At 41.7% G+C, this 19,485-nt stretch overlaps 1 protein-coding gene across 2 annotated transcripts in view; it reads left to right on the top strand.

The window, feature by feature from the left end:
* P3H2 (prolyl 3-hydroxylase 2) overlaps positions 1-16,128 on the top strand; it is a 272,890-nt gene extending 256,762 nt beyond the window's left edge. For both annotated transcript variants that reach the window (XM_077487547.1, XM_077487548.1), the window contains 4 exons: positions 5,536-5,653; positions 11,021-11,096; positions 13,746-13,886; positions 15,503-16,128. In XM_077487547.1, coding sequence (XP_077343673.1) covers positions 5,536-5,653; positions 11,021-11,096; positions 13,746-13,886; positions 15,503-15,604 — 437 coding nt within the window. In that variant the 3' untranslated portion in view covers positions 15,605-16,128. The remainder of the gene's footprint in view (positions 1-5,535; positions 5,654-11,020; positions 11,097-13,745; positions 13,887-15,502) is intronic.
* The last annotated feature ends 3,357 nt before the right edge of the window (positions 16,129-19,485 follow it).

The raw sequence follows: 19,485 nt of genomic DNA on the forward strand, positions 1-19,485 counted from the left end.
CTTGTGCTTTAATTCATCATGGTCTGCATGTTTGCAAGGATGTATTCTTTACCCAAGTATTCTGTGCAAATAGGTTTCCCTCTTTTCCATCCCAGAAAGCAAGTTGATTTGTACATGGCTAAGTAGGAGGGCCTTTGGCAGGAAATTATTTAAAAACGTTTCCCCTGCAGTTTGGTGTGCAAAACATTTAGGCCTTGTTCACACCATGGTGCAGATACATCAGTTATTCGACACACTTTCTGCAAGGGCACAAAAAAACAATTGTTTTCAATGTGCCCTGTTCACACCACAACGTGTGGATTTTTTTTTCTGCACAGGAATCTGCAACAAAAAAAATAAATAAAAAAAATGATAAGACATCAACATTGGTGTGAACAGGGCACATAACTGACGCACATGAAAACTGATATCAACCTGCATGAAAACTGATGTAAACTGATGTGAAACTTATGTCTCTGTAAGTGAAATCTGTGCAGTTTTCCCTTCAGTTCCCATCAGTTTTAATGCATGTATGATGTAAACGAATCCTTGGTGTGCCAATCCACTGCAAGGTGGTTGTGATAAATTCCCTGTTCAACTTTTCAAGACCTTTTCAAAGTGAAAGTCAGTGTGAAATATCTTGTTTCCCTCTGTTCTGGTATATACATATGTATATGCTCCATGTTTTAATTAAGTTTTGAGTAAAATACAATTTCATCTTTAGACTGCCAATGGTATGCACCATTGAAATTAAAGTGTTAAATTAAGCTCACGTGCATAAGATTGGATTAGCTGTACAAGTTATAAGTGCATAGACAGGTTGCAGTCTCCTTTCTCCACTGCAAGTGGCCCTCTTCCGCAGCAGCGCAGCAGTTGGAGAAGAGGTCAGGAGGAATACAGGTCCACTATGGTATCCTGGGTCACTGGGCAAGCATCCAATTGGATGCTCCTACCCCAAGTGACTCTGGCAGCCATCTTGAGTCAGGAGAGTTGGAAGAATAGGGACAGGTACCCTGTCTGGTAGGGACCATCCTAGCAGCAGGGAACAGTTCCTGATGAGGAGGGAAATCATAGGACTCACAACTTCTCTGGACCCTTGCCTGTTTGACATAAGATGGCGAGGCCACATTCTGCCCCTTTCAACAGGCACTGTCAGTTTGGCTGCAGTCTGCTCTCTACACACTGTTGGAGCTGTGAGTGTTCCTGGTTGGGCTGCCTTCCTGCCGGGTTATTTGAAACTGTTCTTTCATTATTTTAATATAAGTTCTTTCACTGCACTGGGACTGTGTTATTCTGCCGAGGTTTCAGGTGTGAATGGGGAGCAGGTGTGTTAAATTTTGTGTTATCACTCTCACTCTCTCATATTGGTCACTGGAAGTTCAACATGGCACCTCATGGCAAAGAACTCTGAGGATCTGAAAAAAAGAATTGTTGCTACATAAAGAAGTCCTAGGCTATAAGAAGATTGCCAAGACCCTGAAACTGAGCTGCAGCTCGGTGGCCAAGACCATACAGTGGTTTAACAGGACAGGTTCCACTCAGAACAGACCTTGCCATGGTCGACCAAAGAAGTTGAGTGCACGTGCTCAGAGTCATATCCAGAGGTTGTCTTTGGGAAATAGACGTATAAGTGCTGCCAGCACTGCTGCAGAGGTTGAAGGGGTGGGGGGGTCAGCCTGTCAGTGTTCAGACCATATCCCTCACACTGCATCAAATTGGTCTGCATGGCTGTCATCCCAGAAGGAGGTCTCTTCTAAAGATGATGCACAAGAAAGCCTGCAAACAGTTTGCTGAACACAAGCAGACTAAGGACATGGATTACTGTAACCATGTCCTGTGGTCTGATGAGACCAAGATAAACGTATTTGGTTTAGATGGTGTCAAGTGTGTGTGGTGGCAACCAGGTGAGAAGTACAAAGACAAGTGTGTCTTGCCTACAGTCAAGCATGGTGGTGGGAGTGTCATAGTCTGAGGCTGCATGAATGCTGCTGGCACTGGGGAGCTACAATTCATTGAAGGAAGCATGAATGCCAGCATGTATTGTGACATACTGGAGTAGAGCATGATCCCCTCCCTTCGGAGACTGGGCCACAGGGCAGTTTTCCAAAATAACGACCCCAAGTGCACTTCCAAGATGACCACTGCCTTGTTATAGAAGCTGAGGGTAAAGGTGATGGACTGGCCAAACATGTCTCCAGACCTAAACCCTATTGATCATCTGTGGGGCATCCTCAAAAGTTAGGTGGATGAGCGCAAGGTCTCTAACACCCACCAGCTCTGTGATGCTGTCATGGAGGAGTGAAAGAGGACTCCAGTGGCAACCTGTGAAGTTCTGATGAACTCCATGCCCAAGAGGGCTAAGGCAGTGCTGGAAAATAATGGTGGCCACACAACATATTGACACTTTGGGCTCAATTTGGACATTTTCACATAGGGTTGAACTCACTTTTGTTGCCAGTGGTTTAGACATTAATGGCTGTGAGTTATTTTAATGGGATAGCAAATTTACACTCTGTAATATGGGGGATGTCTAGATCAGTAGTAGATGTGTTTTCAGCGAGTTCACAGCCAACAGGAACTTAAGTTTAAGGGCGTGGTATCCCACTTTTATTGAAAGTATCAACAAATGAAAGTTCATACACACATGGATTGCCCCCACAGGGGTTCTTCTCCAGCAGACATACACTAAATGAAAAATGCCAACCCACCTGGCTCTTAAGGCTCATCAGCCTTGGCCGCAGTACCTTGCTACACAGGTCCACTCCTGGTCTCTAGAAACGGGTTCTCCTGACACTCCAGACTTTCGCTCTCCTCCAAGACTCATGGTGCCCTCTGGTCCTCAGGACTCTCTCTTCCAGTTGTCTCAGCTATGGTCTCCCCAACTCTCTCAGCTGGCCCAACTCAATCAATCCACTGACCTGGAAACTCTCCCACATGGAGTGCCATCTCAAGGATATTGCTCGGGTTTTTAAATGGTAGCAAACCTCCCTCCTGGATATAGCAACTGCTCCAACACCAACTCCCCTGAGCTATGCTCATATCTGCCTTATAATGAATGTGTGCACCTGGACACACACACAACCTGCAGAACTTCTGGAAAGCCCAGACACAAGACTGAAGACTCCATCCCTCCCAAAACTCTTTGAAGTCTTCAAGTCTCCAGCCCCAATCCAGACTTACAAATCCAGAGAAGAGTTAAAGCATAATTTTCTCTGCTCACCAATCTTCTGCTGGAACTTCACAAACTGCCTCTTTGAAAGTCCTGTGTCCATTTTACACTCATTTTCACCGAGGTAGGGGCTGTCACTCTCACAACTGTTATACAATCTGTACACTCACCACTACATTGTAGCAAAGTATAATTTCTTCACTGCTGTCACCTGAAAATATATAATAAATTATTTACAAAAATGTGAGGGCTGTACTTACTTTTGTGAGATAATGTATAAATATGTACATATGTATAAATGCATATTATTTGCCATAGATGTTAGAAACTTTGAAATAATTTAAGAGCAACATTTTAGTTTAGTTTTTTTTTTTTTTATCAGACTTGCCTAGCCAAATGCAACATCAGGCGAATGCTGCATCTGTCTCCCATTGGCTCTAACACTGAGAATCAAACCATCAAACACTGCTGATTGCTCAGTTCTCAGAGCTCCATGAGCATAGAGCTGGGGACTGTCAGTCACCGACTCTCTGCTCTGCCCCCCCCCCCCCCTCCCATGCTCACTGGAGTGCAGGGCTGTGGAGGGGATGGGAGCTGCCGGCTTAGTATGGACCGGCTCTGTGACATCAGCCGGCAGCAGCTTTAGCCTGATGTCGGTGGAAAACGGGTCACGAGAGTGCAGAACAAACTACACTCTTGTGATCCACAGGAGAAGTACAGCAAAACAAGCTTTGGCTGTACTTCTCCTCTAAACTCTGATTTACCACCCCATTACATTATTTAAGTGCTGTGTCCTTCATATTGAATGGCGTTACAGTGCACTGTAACACACACAATAACACAATACCATATGCTATGGTGGCCTACGTTGAGGGGGAAAAAAGTGCAGGTGCATTTTTATGTCCACTATGATGGTTTGGCATCCTATTCAAATTAAAGGGCTGCCCTAACAAAAAACACCTAGCACATACAGTAAGTGTGAAACCGGCACAAGTGATGCCAGTTTTCAGTCTATAGCATTATAAGACTTTGTAATGTGACTTACTGCTACACAATTCAACTATTAATATTTAATGGGAATTCAGGAGATTATGTTTATAAAAAAATAATTTTCTGGTGTTTTTATATTCATAATATTGTTTTTAAAAAAATGCTAGTGAGTTTGGTGCAGTGTACAAAATCAAGAACTTACCGTATTATTAAGTATCTAATACTTGCAAGTTTTTTTGAGTTTTCAGGCCCATAATGCGTGTTTCACTGAGCATTGAGAAAAGGGATTTTTGGCCTGGCAACAGAAGTGTTAACACTGGTAACAACAGGATAGTCCTATTAAGTTATTTCTGAGGAACTGTTTCAGCTTTTTGTTAAGACATGTACAGCTTTACAAAATTACTATAATAATGATGGTCATTATTGCTTTCATTTAGCAGACAAACAATGCATGGCATAGAAAAGCAAATGAATCCCGTGCCCTAGATTTATACCTAGAATAATAATAGCACATTAACTGCCTGCATCTGACCTGTTTGTACACTAGATGTCCTCAGTTCCATAGTGGATTGCTCTGAGCACTCAATTTTATTGGCAAGTTCTGCTCATAACTTTTCCTTGTTTGGACTAGATGCTCTATCATTTACAGGAAATCTATAGGCGTTTTATTTTACTATGCACCTTTTATTTATATCCACCAATACAATATGATCCTAGCCTATCTTATTCTATTTAAGACCAAAGATGGTAACGTTTTAATTGATGAATCAACACAGTATGAAAAAAGATATAAAAGTGGTGTTAAGCTAGGTTCACACTTACGAATAAACATACTATGCGTAAATCACAAGCACCCGCAACAAAAACTTGCTTCTGTTAGCAGAGGTGCAAGAGTGCCATTAATTCCTAATGACGCCGCCACACATTGGAAACTGCAGCATGTTTTCCTGTGCTGGGGACTGCATAGCGCTATGCATTTTCCCTGCAGCTGAATTTTTTTTTTTTAAGTTGCAAGCACCTTTTCCATAGATACGGCAGCCCATTCAAATGACTGGGCTGCTGTGTCCACACAAAAGCGGCCACAAATAGTGGGAACCTAGCCTTAGGCTTTCTTATAAGAAAGTCCTGGGTATTTTTTAGAGTGTCGTGGGCACCCTCTGTAGTGAAGGTTTACAATATAGAATGATCCCTCTGTAACATATATTTATTTGTAAAATAACAAATTTTAGTGGTGAAATATTAGATTTTTTTTTTTAAAGCACTGTTATAAGCAATAGACTTGTTTTTCCCATTAAATGCTGTTTTCACCTTTTTTGTATTTGTGGTTGTGGTTTACGGCACATCTTGTTACAAGGCGAAATTATCTTATTAATTAAGCCCCTTGCTGTTTGTTGCAGGTCAGCAAGACAACAGGAATGATTTGAGCCATCCCATTCATGCTGATAACTGTCTCCTAGATCCAGAAGCCAATGAATGTTGGAAGGAGTCTCCAGCCTACACATACAGAGATTACAGGTGCATATCTCCATTCTTGGTGCATGCCACCCAGTGCCGGGACAAGATCATCCAATGCCCAGGGCAAAGATGCCAAACTGCGCCCCCCTTTCCCTTAGAGTTAGGGTCAGGGTGCCCCCTACCCCTGCAATAAACCATTGCGCCAGGGGCAGCCGTCCCTACTGCCCACCCCTTGTCCCGGCCCTGATGCCACCTTTAAAACACTATCAATAGGTTGTAAAGTAGTATATTACATGACTTCTGAAAGTTTGTACTTGAAAGTTTTAGATGTATCTACTGCCTGACAATTTTGGTTTTATGGAAGGTCTTATTATACACTGTATGGGTATGAAGTCTTCATATAATAAAATGATTTTCAGGAATATTGGAGTGCAAAAATATATGAATGTTTGTCTAAGGGTAGGTGCACCATATTGTGTGTCCGGTCACTTGAGAGAAACACACTGCTGGTGGTGCCATTCATTTTTATTTAAAATGGTTTTTATTAGGATTTTACAAGAAAGAAACAGAAGAACAACTTTTAAATACTTGCCCATATTAGGCAGCAATATACATACACATCAGATACATAACAGTATGTGTACAAGAAATCAAGGCCTACTATACATATGTACGGAGCTATACAATAGTCTCCACTGCACATCCATCACTTACTTGCATAGTATGCCACATACAATCTACTACTCTCCAGTTTAGGCACTGACACAATTATTACTGACCACGGAGAGCAAGAGTTAAACAGAATGGGAATAAAGCAGAAAAAAGAATAATAGAGAATAGAGTAGAATAACAAAGATAAAAGGAGAAGAGAAACTAGAATACTGATAGATGGCCCAGCTTATACCAGACTTTTACGAAGCTCAATTCTTGGCAGAGGTATTCCATTCAGACCAGTTATTCAGATATTTCTTAATTGACCCATCTCTATACGCTAAAATTTTCTCAAATTCTGAGATAATGTTTACTTTCCTAATCAATTCTGATATGCTAGGAATGTTGTTCGTTTTCCAGTTATATACTATTAGAGTTCTGGCCGCGAAGATAACATACATTGCTATCGTTCTCTTGTTGACTGGATAAGACGACATACCAATACTGAGTAGGGCTTTTTCCGGGGAGGGCTCAATGAGAACGCCAGTGATACGGGCAATCAGTTTAAATACCTCGTTCCAGAAGCTCCGCAGGTGCGGACATCTCCACCACATGTGTAGTAACGTCCCCACCTGTCCACATCCCCTCCAACACTCGCTTGAGCTGTCACCTGAAAATTTGGCTAAAACATAAGGGGTAAGGTGCCATCTTGCCGTAATCTTCGCAGCCAGTTCCTCATAGTTAGCACATCTCGAAAAACTAACATTAGTCCTAAAGGCCTGCAACCATTGTAACTCAGTAAATTTCTGACCTAGGTCTTTTTCCCATTTCTCCAGGTGACCAAATCTGGAAAACTGAGATTTCGTACCTAATACGTTGTACATTAATGAAATACCCTTATTTTTTGTATGAGGCGAGGTCAGGAAATCCCACACTTCCGTAATAAATTGAGTACCTGAGGTTTTCTTAGTTTGAAGCCAAGACACAACTTGGCAATGCGGCAAAAATGCATTCTGAGATAGCCGATACTTGGTTTGAAATGTCGGGAAGTCCATGGGGCGGTTATTTACCATAAGATCCTGAACCGTAGATATCCCGCTCTGTCGCCACCCGACCAGTGATAAGTTCGGGATCAACCACAGGAGCGACTCCACTGGAATAAGAGTCCGTGTAAATGTGTTTGTGGCTTGGTACGATGCCAGGAGGGTTCTCCAGGCCCCAAGGGAAGCCTGCACAGTTGGTAGATCAGTATTAACATGAAATTGTTCAATATTATATGCAATTAGGAGGGAGCGTAGTGACCCATAACGAACCTCTGCCTGTTCCAATTGGCACCAGGGTTTCAGCTCCCGGGAAGAGAACCACTCCCGGAGCTGATCTAGAACCGCTGCCGTAGTGTAGTCCTTTAATATGGGTACACCCAGGCCCCCAACCCATTTCTTCTTGCCCTGTACCGTGGTGGAAAATCTAGCTCTCTTCCCCGCCCAAATAAATGTTAACATTTGTTTTTGTAATGCTTTAAAAAATTGGTCAGGTATGAGGATAGGAAGAGCCCTAAATAAATATGTCAATTTTGGGAGGAGCAACATTTTGTAAGCCGCTAGTCTTCCATGCCATGTAATATAATGTTTCTTAAGTCTATTCATATCCATTTGCAGTGATTCAAATAAGGGGGGAAAATTAGCTTGAAACAGCTGTTTGATTGAAGGAGTAAGATTTGTGCCCAGGTACTTAATGGAATTGGAGGCCCATGGGTATGGGAGGGCTGCTTGAATTTGAGATTGCATGTGGGCATCTACACCAATGCCTAAAATGCAGGACTTGTTTTCGTTTATTTTATAATATGAGGCTTCCCCAAATTGTACGATAACGTTATGCGCTGCCATGATAGAGTTAAAGGAATCAGATAGAGTCAAAATGACGTCATCCGCAAACAATGACAGTTTATGTTGAGTTGTCTGAGAGATAATGCCCTTCACTGCCAACTGTTTCCTAATGGTTTCGGCAAAGGGTTCCATTACCAAAGCAAAAATAATGGGGGATAACGGACAGCCCTGCCTAGTGCCGTTTGAGATAATGAATTTTTTGGAGAACATACCTTCAGTGTACACATAGGCAGATGGGGATGAGTACAAAGCTAGAATGGCCTGGTGAATGTTTCCCGTCAATCCAAACTTTTTTAGAACTTCGGCTAGATAACCCCAATGTATTCTATCGAAGGCCTTCTCTGCATCCAAAGAAAGGAGCAGAGAAGGCCTTCCCGACCTTTCAGCCGTATAAATTAGATTTATCAATCTTCTAGTTGCGTCATTAGCCTGTCGGCCTAGCACAAAGCCAACCTGATCATGGTTGACAAGACCCGGTAGTAATCTCGCCAATCTCCCAGCAATGAGCTTCGCATAGATTTTGATATCTACGTTTAGTAACGATATCGGTCTGTAACTTTGTGGAAGTGTGGGATCCTTACCTTCTTTGGGTAACGTAATAATGGAAGCTGTAAGCATCTCGCACGGAAATGAGGCAGCGGACATTGCGGCCCCAAAGATCTGTTGCATATATGGGGACAATTCATCTTGGAATAGTTGATAGTACTCAGCCGAGTAACCATCCGGGCCCGGCGCTTTATTATGTGGCATACTGCCAATGATTTTTTGAATTTCTGTAATTGTACAAGGCGCGTTCAATGCCTCTAAATCACTTTGAGAGACCTTGGGTAAATTTAGTGAACTTAGAAAATCCGAAATCGATCGCTCGGATGGTTGGAGTGTATCCGGGTCATTCTTAAGATTATAAAGAGATTCATAATAGTCGCTGAAAGCGTCCGCGATTTCCTTAGGGTTGTGCACTGTACGCTTCGTAATGGGGTTAACCATGCAGCCAATTTTTTGCTGTATCAACCTTTCACGAAGCTGGCTCGCTAGCAGTTGCCTTGTTGCCATATCTGTAGTTGTGAGCTTTGAGAAAACGAAGGCGGTTCTCCTGCTGCGAGACCAGCAACGCACGCAAATCTTGTCGCAACCCGAACAGTTCTTCCCTAAGTTTTAGTGTTGAGGTTTGTTTGTTTATAGTCTCCAAAGCCTCTATTTTCTCTAATAGACCATTAAGCCTTTCTGTCCGCTGCCTCCTAACCCTAGCACTCAACTGCAACAAGGTGCCATTCATTTTTAAGCACCATGCGATTCTGTGAAGCACTATTTTCAAAAAGTTTCCTGAATGTCATTCCCCATGCTTCTGCGGGTCGGGGAGCCCATTGAAATGAACAGACTGTCTTATCTGCAGAAGAAGGGTCACATAGGTCTGATTGGAGCCTAAATTACTTTATCGTAGATTTTCTGTGGTAGTTGCTAAAGCTTGAAGTGTAGCTACTGCTTTCTTGCTGATGTGCTGCTAAAAACAACCTGATCATTTTTCTGTGCCCTCCTGTTTTAAGAGGGGCCATTGGGATTGTGCCTACCTCCACCATTGCTCTTCATGATTGCCACTTAAACAAAAGAAAGAGCAGTTGCTTAATTCAGAGGAGCAGGGCTTTTTATATCTACCTGATTTTAACCTACTGCTGAGAGGACGAGGTGACACAAGACACAAGACCTATTGTTTACATTCCTCCACATGTGTATGACTGCTAGATGTATAGACTCTAAAAGCATTTATGCCAACTCTGTAAGATAATAAGGTAGCATTAAATTGAAATAAAAGTCTGAGGTCCTATAAGTTCAACAGTTTTAGGAAAAGGCCAAACCAGAACGTCAATGTTGCAAATTTTTCCACGCAGGAAGACAAATATTTCCTTTCTTTCCCCTAATCCAAAGACAGACAGATAATATCACTATTTTAGGCTTTATCGCACATACCTTTTGATAATATATGCAAGAAAAGAATCCTGTCTTTTAGTAAATATAACTTTGTTTATTCAATTCGAAAATGCATCTAGTGCTTCTTTAAGTTCCATTATTGTTTTGTCATTTAAAAAAAAAAAAAAAAATGCATTACTGAAAAAAAAGAAAAAGGCAGAAAGGGAAAGAGAACAATATATACTGTGCAGACTGGAAGCGGTCTAGAAGGGGGTGAATGTATCCAGACTTAAAGTGGAGGGCCACCCTGAAAACAAAAAAAATATTAAAAATTACAAAAAAATATAAAAAAAAAAATGAAAAAAAGTTTTTTTTTTTACTTACCAGAAATGCCTGTTGCTAGGCACTTTCTCCTAATCTTCCTCTTCCTCCTCCGCGGAGATCTTCTGTCTTCTGTCTTCGTCGCGGCGTCTTCTGGGTAATGAGTCGCGCTGTGTTCTGGGAACTGTGTGTTCCAGAACACAGCGCGTCCCATTCAGATAGCGCTGCGGGACTCGCGCATGCGCAGTAGCTGCGGGACTCGCGCATGCGCAGTAGGAAACGGGCAGTGAAGCCGTAAGACTCCACTGCCTGTTTCCCTTACAAGGAATGGCAGCACCGGGACCCGAGAGCCGAGGGACGGGTCGGCCTCGGGCGGCCGACATCGCGGGCACCCTGGACAGGTGAGTGTGTTGATTAAGTCAGCAGCTGCAGTGTTTGCAGCTGCTGACTTTTTTTTTTTTTTTTTGTATAACCGGCCCTCCTCTTTAAGTTGGTTAATAGTGGAAAATACTGCCACTCTAATAACACCGCATTTATTATTGACAAAAATATACCTGTGATATTCACCTGCATAATGTTAATCTTAGTGTTGCCAATAACTGCTACTATGCTTGTAAGACCTTACCAAAAAATGAAACCATAAATTATTTTTTTCTTCTTGCAGCGCACTGTTATATCTTAATGGAGATTTTGATGGTGGGGAATTTGTGTTTACTGAAATGGATGCAAAAACTGTCACGGTAAATCTTCTAGATATCTGATCTTCTAAGTGTGGAAATAAATAGTGTGGAAGAAATGCTGTGTTGGCTTTATAGATCATTACTAAGCATTGCTCTGCATTCACGAGTCTCAATAGCAATTAGCAGCGAGACAGAATACCAATAAACTAAAGAAGTCAAACAGATTACATTTCTTCAGTTCACTGTTTTGAAGAATTTGCAGTTCAATATTAAACTGTAATTGCCCATGGATATGGGAAACATTTATTATTCTAAGGTGTTATGTAGCGTTAGATTAAGATTAGGGGTAGTGCAGGGTTAAGTGTCAGTGAATCTGTCTCCAGACCATTCATTTCAACAAAAATCTTCTCATGCGATTTTCAATGTAGGTTATGTGCGTTATTTACCTGTAAAAGGCTCCATTGTGTACAGGCCTGGCCAAAAGTTTTGAGAATGACATAAATATAAATTTTCACAAAGTCTAATGCCTCAATTTTTATGTTGGCAATTTGCATATATTCCAGAATGTTATGAAGAGTTATCAGATGAATTGTAATTAATTGCAAAGTCCCTCTTTGCCATGAAAATTAACCTAATCCCAAAAAATAATTTCCATTGCATTTGTGAAGAAGGCTTCAGGGCGCCCAAGAAAGTCCAGCAAGTTCCAGGACCATCTCCCATAGTGGATTCAGTTGTGGGATCGGGGCACCACCAATGCAGAGCTCGCTCAGGAATGACAGCAAGGCAGGTGTGAGTGCATCTGCATACAGAGTGAGGTGAAGACTTTTGGAGGATGGGATGGCCTGGTGTCAAGAAGGGCAGCAAAGAAGCCACTTCTCTTCAGGAAAAACATCAGGGACAGACTGATATTCTGCAAAAGGTACACGGATTGGACTACTGAGGACTGGGCTAAAGTAATTTCCTCTGATGAATCCCCTTTTCGATTGTTTTGGGCAATACCAGAAAAAAACTTGTCCGGAGAAGAAAAGGTGAGCGCTACCTTCAGTCCTGTGTCATACCAACAGTAAAGCATTTTGAGACCATTCATGTGTGGGGTTGCCTCTCAGCAAAGGGAGTGGGCTCACTCACAATTTTGCCATGAATAAAGAATGATACATAAACCATCCTCCGAGAGCAACTTCTCCCAACCATCCAAGAACAGTTTGGTGAGGAACAATGCCTTTTCCAGCATGATGGAACATCTTGCCATAAGGCAAAACTGATAACCAAGTGTCTTGGGGAACAGAACATCAAAATTTTGGGTCCATGGCCAGGAAACTCCCCAGACCTTAATCCCAGTGAGCATTTGTGGCCAATCCTCATAAGGCTGGTAAACAAAAACAAAAAAATTCTGACGAACTCCAAGAATTGATTATGCATGAATGATCTGCCATCAGTCAGGATGGGGCCCAGAAGTTGATTGTCAGCATTCCAGGGCAAATTGCAGAGGTCTTGAAAAAGAAGGGTCAACACTGAAAATATTGACTTTTTGCATAAACTTAGGCCGCGTACACACGCGGGGACTGTTCGCTCAACTTTGTCCGTCAAACAGTTTCAGCGGACAGTCCGCTCAAAATTAGCATGGACGGACTTGGCCACACACGACGAACGAACAGTCCGCTGAAACCGTGCGCGATGACGTGAACGGCACGTACGACGGGACTAGAAAACGACGTCCTATACACTGCAATGCAACCTTCGGCGTGTAAATCCTTTCTGAGCATGCGCGGAACTTAGTTTGACGAACAAGCCTACACACGAGGGGACTGTTCGCTGAAACAAAGTTTCAGCGGACAGTTTTTCGGAATTTCCGAAAAACTTTGTTCAGCAGACTGTCCGCTGAAACTGTCCGCTGAAAGCCCACACACGAGCGGACTGTCCGCCGAAACACTGTTCAGCGGACAAAGTTGAGCGAACAGTCCCCGCGTGTGTACGCCTTAGTGTAATTGTCAATAAAAGCCTTTGAAAATTAAAAATGCTTGTAATTATACTTCAGTGTACCATAGTAACATCTGGCAAAAAGATCTAAAAACCCTTAAGCAGCAGACTGTGAAAATGCATATTTGTTTCATTCTCCAAACTTTTGGCTGTAGATGTCCAAAAGGCCTGATACTTCTCTACTGGCTGCTGACACCTGGTATGTGATGTCAGCAGCCCCACTACACTCAGTGCTGTCAATCAAGTTACGCTTTATAGTATTTCCCTATGCTCCTCCCCCAGCAGATATATAAAGGTTCTAAGAGTAGTTAAAGGGGTTGTATTTCAGAGTGGCCTTTTCTAGTGGCCAGCCTAAAGCACATCTGTACAATAATCAAGATATGCCAAACCTGTGAGGTGGATGGATTATCTCGCCAAAGGAGATATGCTCACGAACACAGATTTAGACAAATTTGTGTACAATATTTAGAGAGTAATAGGCCTTCTGTGTACGTAGAAAAAGTGGTAGATCTTTGAGTTCAGCTCATTATAAATAGGGGCAAACACAAAAGTGTTGCATATATAATTTTGCTCAGTGTGTGTGTGCTTGTGTGTATATATATATATGTATGTATGTATGTATGTATGTATATATATATATATATATATATATATATATATATATATATATATATATAAATCCTATCTAAGTATGTGGAAGAAATCTAACTTCCCCTTCTTTTTTTTCTCCAGGCTTCCATAAAACCTAAATGTGGCCGTTTGGTTGGGTTCTCTTCAGGAGGAGAGAATCCTCATGGAGTTAAAGCTGTAACCAAAGGACAAAGATGTGCTGTAGCACTATGGTTTACACTGGATCCTATGTACAGAGAAGTGGTGAGTTTTATGCAACCAAATGAAACATACGAGCATTGTTAAAATAAAAAAATGTTTGTATTTTAAAGCACTGCTTAAGACCTGATTAAAATGTAAATGGCATTAAATGGATTGAATTGGAACCCTAGAATATCCACTTCAGCTCCCCTACTAGACACTGCAGCTCACAATGGGAGGGTTCCAGCAACAGAGGCAGTGATATCAATCCAGAAAGCAGTAGGCAGGACTGGGTATTGCCTGGTGTCATGATCAGGGGTCAGCCTTGAAGACCAGTTGCTATAGCAGTAGTGGAACTACCACCAACCAGCAGGATAGGTACAAAGGCAGTCACCCTGGTGAATGACGTAGGCTCACTTGAGGTGCAGTGTCTAAGTACTAACCAGTGCTCACCAGAGCTTCTGATGGTAGAAATTGATTTTGCCATGTGTTAGTACCAGGTTGCAATTCTCAGGATCCCCCCACCAGGAGGTGAGCAAGCCAGAGTGAAGTAGAAGATAATCAGGTAGGGATCAAACTGAGTAGTAAGTAAACACGCCAAAGGGTCAGTGACTACCCTGTTTCCCCTAAAATAAGACCTAGCGTGATTGTCGGTGATGGTTGCAATATAAACCCCACCCCTCCAAATAAGCCCTAGTTAAAGTCCCTGTAGGTCTTATTTTTAGGGTAAGGCTTATTTTAAGGGAAACAGGGTAGGGCTTATTTGGGGGGTAGGGCTTATATTGCAGCCAACACCGACAATCACGCTAGGTCTTATTTTAGGGGAAACAGGGTAGTAGTTTCAGGTTGGGATCAGGCAGAAGCATATTCAAGGAACAAGCCAAAGGTCGATAACGAGTGGTAGCAAAATATGTACGGGAGCAGGGAAGACAGGTGAGAGATACCAAGCCCTGGAACCTGGTTGTGATTCACAAGTTACAGGTTTATAAATCAGCAGTGACAATGTGTAAGCAGTTATAGCCAGTGGCAACCCTGCTTTGAATTCAAGAACAGTGCAGCATTGTTGCCACACCATCACAGGACACTGCAATAGGTGGACTTACCTGGCAGGATCAAAGAGTACTTGGGGGACTTTGCAGGGGGATGAAGAGAAAACAAATTGCAGATGAATTAATAATTAAGTGTATGTGGCACATATCTTTTTTAATGGCAGGCCTTAATCTACTTTAAAGCCTTGTACACATGTTGAAAGTTAAGAGGTTACCCACCAAACAAAAAAATTCATATGACGGAATACAAGGTCAAAAAGTGATGTAATGTGTTGAATAGTTTTGTATGTAGTCTTTCATTTCTGAGCATGCGTAGTCTTGCTCATACGATTTTTTCAGAATGAAAACTATACTGATTAAACGCAAATCAGACACTGAGTTCACATCTGATAAAAATGTTATAGTCTGCACATCCACATTTTGTCGAAAAAGCTAAATTGCCTGTCGAAAGCACAGTACTAACGATCCGAAAATCATCAGACAGCTCGTTGTACGAATTTTTCCATCCGATTTTTGTATAGTGTGCACGGGCCTTTAGTCTACAGAAACATCTGTATTTTTATTAAGCGTAGATATTGTAGTGTTTCTGTATGAACCACGTAATGTACACCAATAATTCTCTTTTTCCAGGAGAGGCTGCAAGCAGACGAGGTCATACGATCGCTAGATCAAGATGACTATACACAAGGAAGAAGTGAAGATCTGAATATCAATCCTAAGGATGAGCTATAACAAAGAATATTTAAATTAAAAAAATATTTATTAATTAATCTTATTAGAACAATTTTATTTTTGTACAAAGCGAAAAAATGTAATTTATATAATGGAGAAAAATGAACTCCTATAAAGCTACTTCCCCTGAGACATATTTTTTATAACTGTATTGTGTTCTGGAAATTACTACTGAGCATTGTACTGTATTACTGTTAGAGTTTTTGTTAGTTGCCAGTATTACCCATCCGCTATATGTTAATGCTTACTTCATAATAAGTTCCATTGTTCTCTTCACTTATATATAGTGCTACTGGAGATACACATGCAAGGAGTTAACCTGTTTAGGTTGTTCTCATACTAGTCAGAAGAATGAATTCTTTACTGTAAATGAGTCTGTCATTATGTTTCAGCTGCTCGTATATTTATTTACATACAGTATATGTAACGTTCTCATTCAAGATTATATTTATTTTTTATGATAAGGAAAACATGTTATAATTCACTTTTAAAATAAATGAAAAATAAATCAGGGGAATGAAATAGCCTTGCATCTAGAGTGTTTTTATCTAATAAATACAATGTTACAAAATTGTCTCTTTGCTGACAATTGCAGTCAATTACTTCACACAACTCATTTTTGTTGAGAAAAAACTCTCCAGGTCAATTATATACATTGCAAGGAATCTAGCAAACTGAAATGAGACGCTCTGTAGTTGCTGTCACATGGAGTGCCCGCCCTTCCTCCTTCCAGGGTGCTGATTGGGGGATCACTGCTGGATCACTTTCCCAATGTTCTAATGAGAGAGAACCTGCAGGGGAGTAATACTCAATATTCCAGTCATATATGGAGGAAATTATACTTCGGAAGTGTTCAGTATACAAATGGTGCACAGATTGGCCATAGTTACTAGAAAGCAACATTTTGATATTTTTGGCAAAAAAAGAAAATCAAAATGGCTACAGACTGAATTTGTATCATGCACATTTTTAATAACATTAAATTGCAAAATGTTGTCTGTAGCACTGATAAATATCAATATATTTTGGTTCAAATGGATCTTTTATTTATGAGATATGTACTTACCTAAAATGCCTCCGCCCTCTGGTTCCTACTGCCACAACCTTACCATACCTATAGATTCTTCACATATACACTCTTTTAAAAAATTCTGTTTGCTAGGTAGGTTTTTTTAATTTATTTTGGAGATTTTCTATTTTTATGGTTTTATTTCATTTTTTATTTTAAAAAATCAGGACTAGATATTTCACTGATATGAATACTTTTGAAATCATTGTATTTTACTGTATGTTATACTGTCAGCCTGAACTGCAAATCACCACAGACTGATTCTGGTCAAACGTTACATGTTTGACTCTATGATTATAATTATTGGGGGCCCTAAAATAGTTTTATTTTGGGAACCTTGGTAGCATATTGTCACATTTTTTAATTGTATTTCTATCTGCTAACTGTCTGCGTCCAGGTTTGGTCAGAGGCTTTATTTGCACATACCTACTCAGATAAACAGTTACACGTGGACGGCGGTATTGCTGGCCATTGATTTCTACAAACTACAAGTCTGACGGCTTTCACTGCTGCTGTGTTTACACACTGTGGGGTTGCTTTACTAAAACTGGAGAGTGCAAAATCTGGTGCAGCTGTACATGATAGCCAGTCAGCTTCTAACTTCAGCTTGTTCAATTAAGCTTTGACAAAAACAAAGACAAATGGAAACTGGTTGGTTTCTATGCAGAGCTGCACCAGATTTTGCACTCTCCAGTTTTAGTAAATCGACTCCATTGTTAATGTAGCCTTTCCTGTGGTCCTATTGACGGATGGTCTGTTCTCACCAGATGCTTTCACTGGTCAGGCAGCCTTAGGTGCTGACTGAGTCCACCTGCTGTCTAATATGGGACCTGTCTCTGTCCAGTTTGGTAGCCTGGGGGCTCCATTTAAGCTGTGTACATCTCAGCCATCCTTGCTCAAGCAATGTTTTTCCATGTGTTGCTGAACCCTGTACTTTGTAGCTCCTTGTCCCAGGTAGTTCCATTGTGTGCTCTGCCCACCTGTCCGTAGAAACCCTGCATGTTAAACAGTCTATGTCCCTGGAAGTTCTGCTGTGCACTCTGCTCACCTGTACCTAGAAATCCTGAATGCTGAGCGTTACCCTTTTAATGGAATTTCCACTCTGCACTCTACCCACCTGTCCCTATAATCCTACATGCTGAATAGTACCCAGTCCTTAGAACTTGTCCCTGGAAATTCTGTACCCTGTTCAGTCTCCAGTGTCCTGGGACCCCTGTATGCTGCCCTGTATTAAGTCCTTCAAAACCTGTGTGTGGTACTAATCCACCACTTGCCATTCCATTGACTAGCACTTTGCTGGAGCCATTTTCTCACCTTGCCACAGCTGGTGGTAACTGAACCTGGGTGTGGGATGCCGCCAATACATCTCCACCATCAGGAGCTCTGAAGACTGCTCATTCCTTAGAATCTGCTGCTCATTGAACCCAGCAATGGTCAGGGTGGGCTCTCTCTGACTATGGTTGGCAGGTTTGTAACACAAATAGTATTTTATCATGTTGTAAGTAAATTAAGATATGATTCTACGTAAATAATTTACAAGCTGGGCCTACATAATTTTTCATAACTTGGCTTAATGCTATTGATCACCAAATAAACGTCCATCTGAATTTTTTTAATCCAGTCTGGTCACATGATTCAGCAGATCAAGGTCCCCTGTGTAAGGGAACACTCAACAACAGTTGTGAATTCCCAAAGCAGTGATATCACTCATAGGCTCCCATTACCAGCCATTGTTGGTGCTCCCTCCTCTCTCCTGCAGCAGCCACTAACTAAGGCTGGCCATACATGGTGCAAATTTCTTTCTAGCAACCATGGGTTGCAGGAAAGAAATGTGCTTGTTTCCCCTATCAACACATGTAGTGTTGACTGGGAAATCGGCAACTGTCTTCTCCTGACAAGGTGGTTTGGGAAGCCGTCCCCACTGGGAGAAGACAGTGACTATCACTAGCGGCTATAGCATCTGCTAGTGATAATCGCAAGAAAATCTGTCAGGCTGGTTGTACCCAAGTTGATAGATTTGTCAACTTGGTACATTCAGCCTGCCCATTAACGGTTGGAATCTCGGGCAGTTCCTGCTGAACCAGCCGAGATTCCAACTGTGTATGGCCAGCATAACACACCGGAACCAGAGTTCCCTTGTGTTAGTCACTTGTACATTAACATGTTCCAGAAGCTGCAGCCTCTCCCCTCCCTGTGACAGCATGTAGGAGAACTTCTCTCTGTGCCGGCTGTCACTATTTGAAAATAACGTGCTAGTGCAGGGCTCCACCCACATGGCTGCGTCATTCATTCACAGTTTGCTGTGAATGCATGAACTACAACTATAGTCGACCATTGTGGCTGATGGGTTGTAGTTCTGAGTGGACTGCAATGTCACTGATGAGTGGCCTCTTAGTTCATTCACAAGCACTGCAGCTTGTAAACAGTCAGCCCCGTATGAAGGTTGGGGCTGAAAGAAAGCTGCAGGACTTGTCTGCAAGAGTCTGGCATTGCACCCCTGATCCACTGATCATGGCTGAATGCTTTCAAGGCTCCTTAAGGAAAAATAATCAATGTACATCTTTTCCTTCAAAAATATGTGTATTTATTTTTTTTTCCCTCAAAATGTGAACTTATTCCTTAAGGAGGAACTAAAGTCACTATATTTTCCTCCTTTACATTGGTCTTAAGTCAGCAAGGGGGCCCTCTCCCCAGCTCCTTCTTTGTTCAAGTCTTCAGCTGTCTTGATTGGCCATTGCAGGATGATGTAACATCTGTGGATGAGCAGGAGTCTGTTCAATTTGTTGGCCAATTCCATCTATATTTGCTAGTG

Source organism: Lithobates pipiens, unplaced genomic scaffold (genome assembly GCF_037356315.1).
Source record: "Lithobates pipiens isolate NorthernLeopardFrog02 unplaced genomic scaffold, aLitPip1_a1.2 Scaffold_18, whole genome shotgun sequence".
Taxonomy (NCBI): domain Eukaryota; kingdom Metazoa; phylum Chordata; class Amphibia; order Anura; family Ranidae; genus Lithobates; species Lithobates pipiens.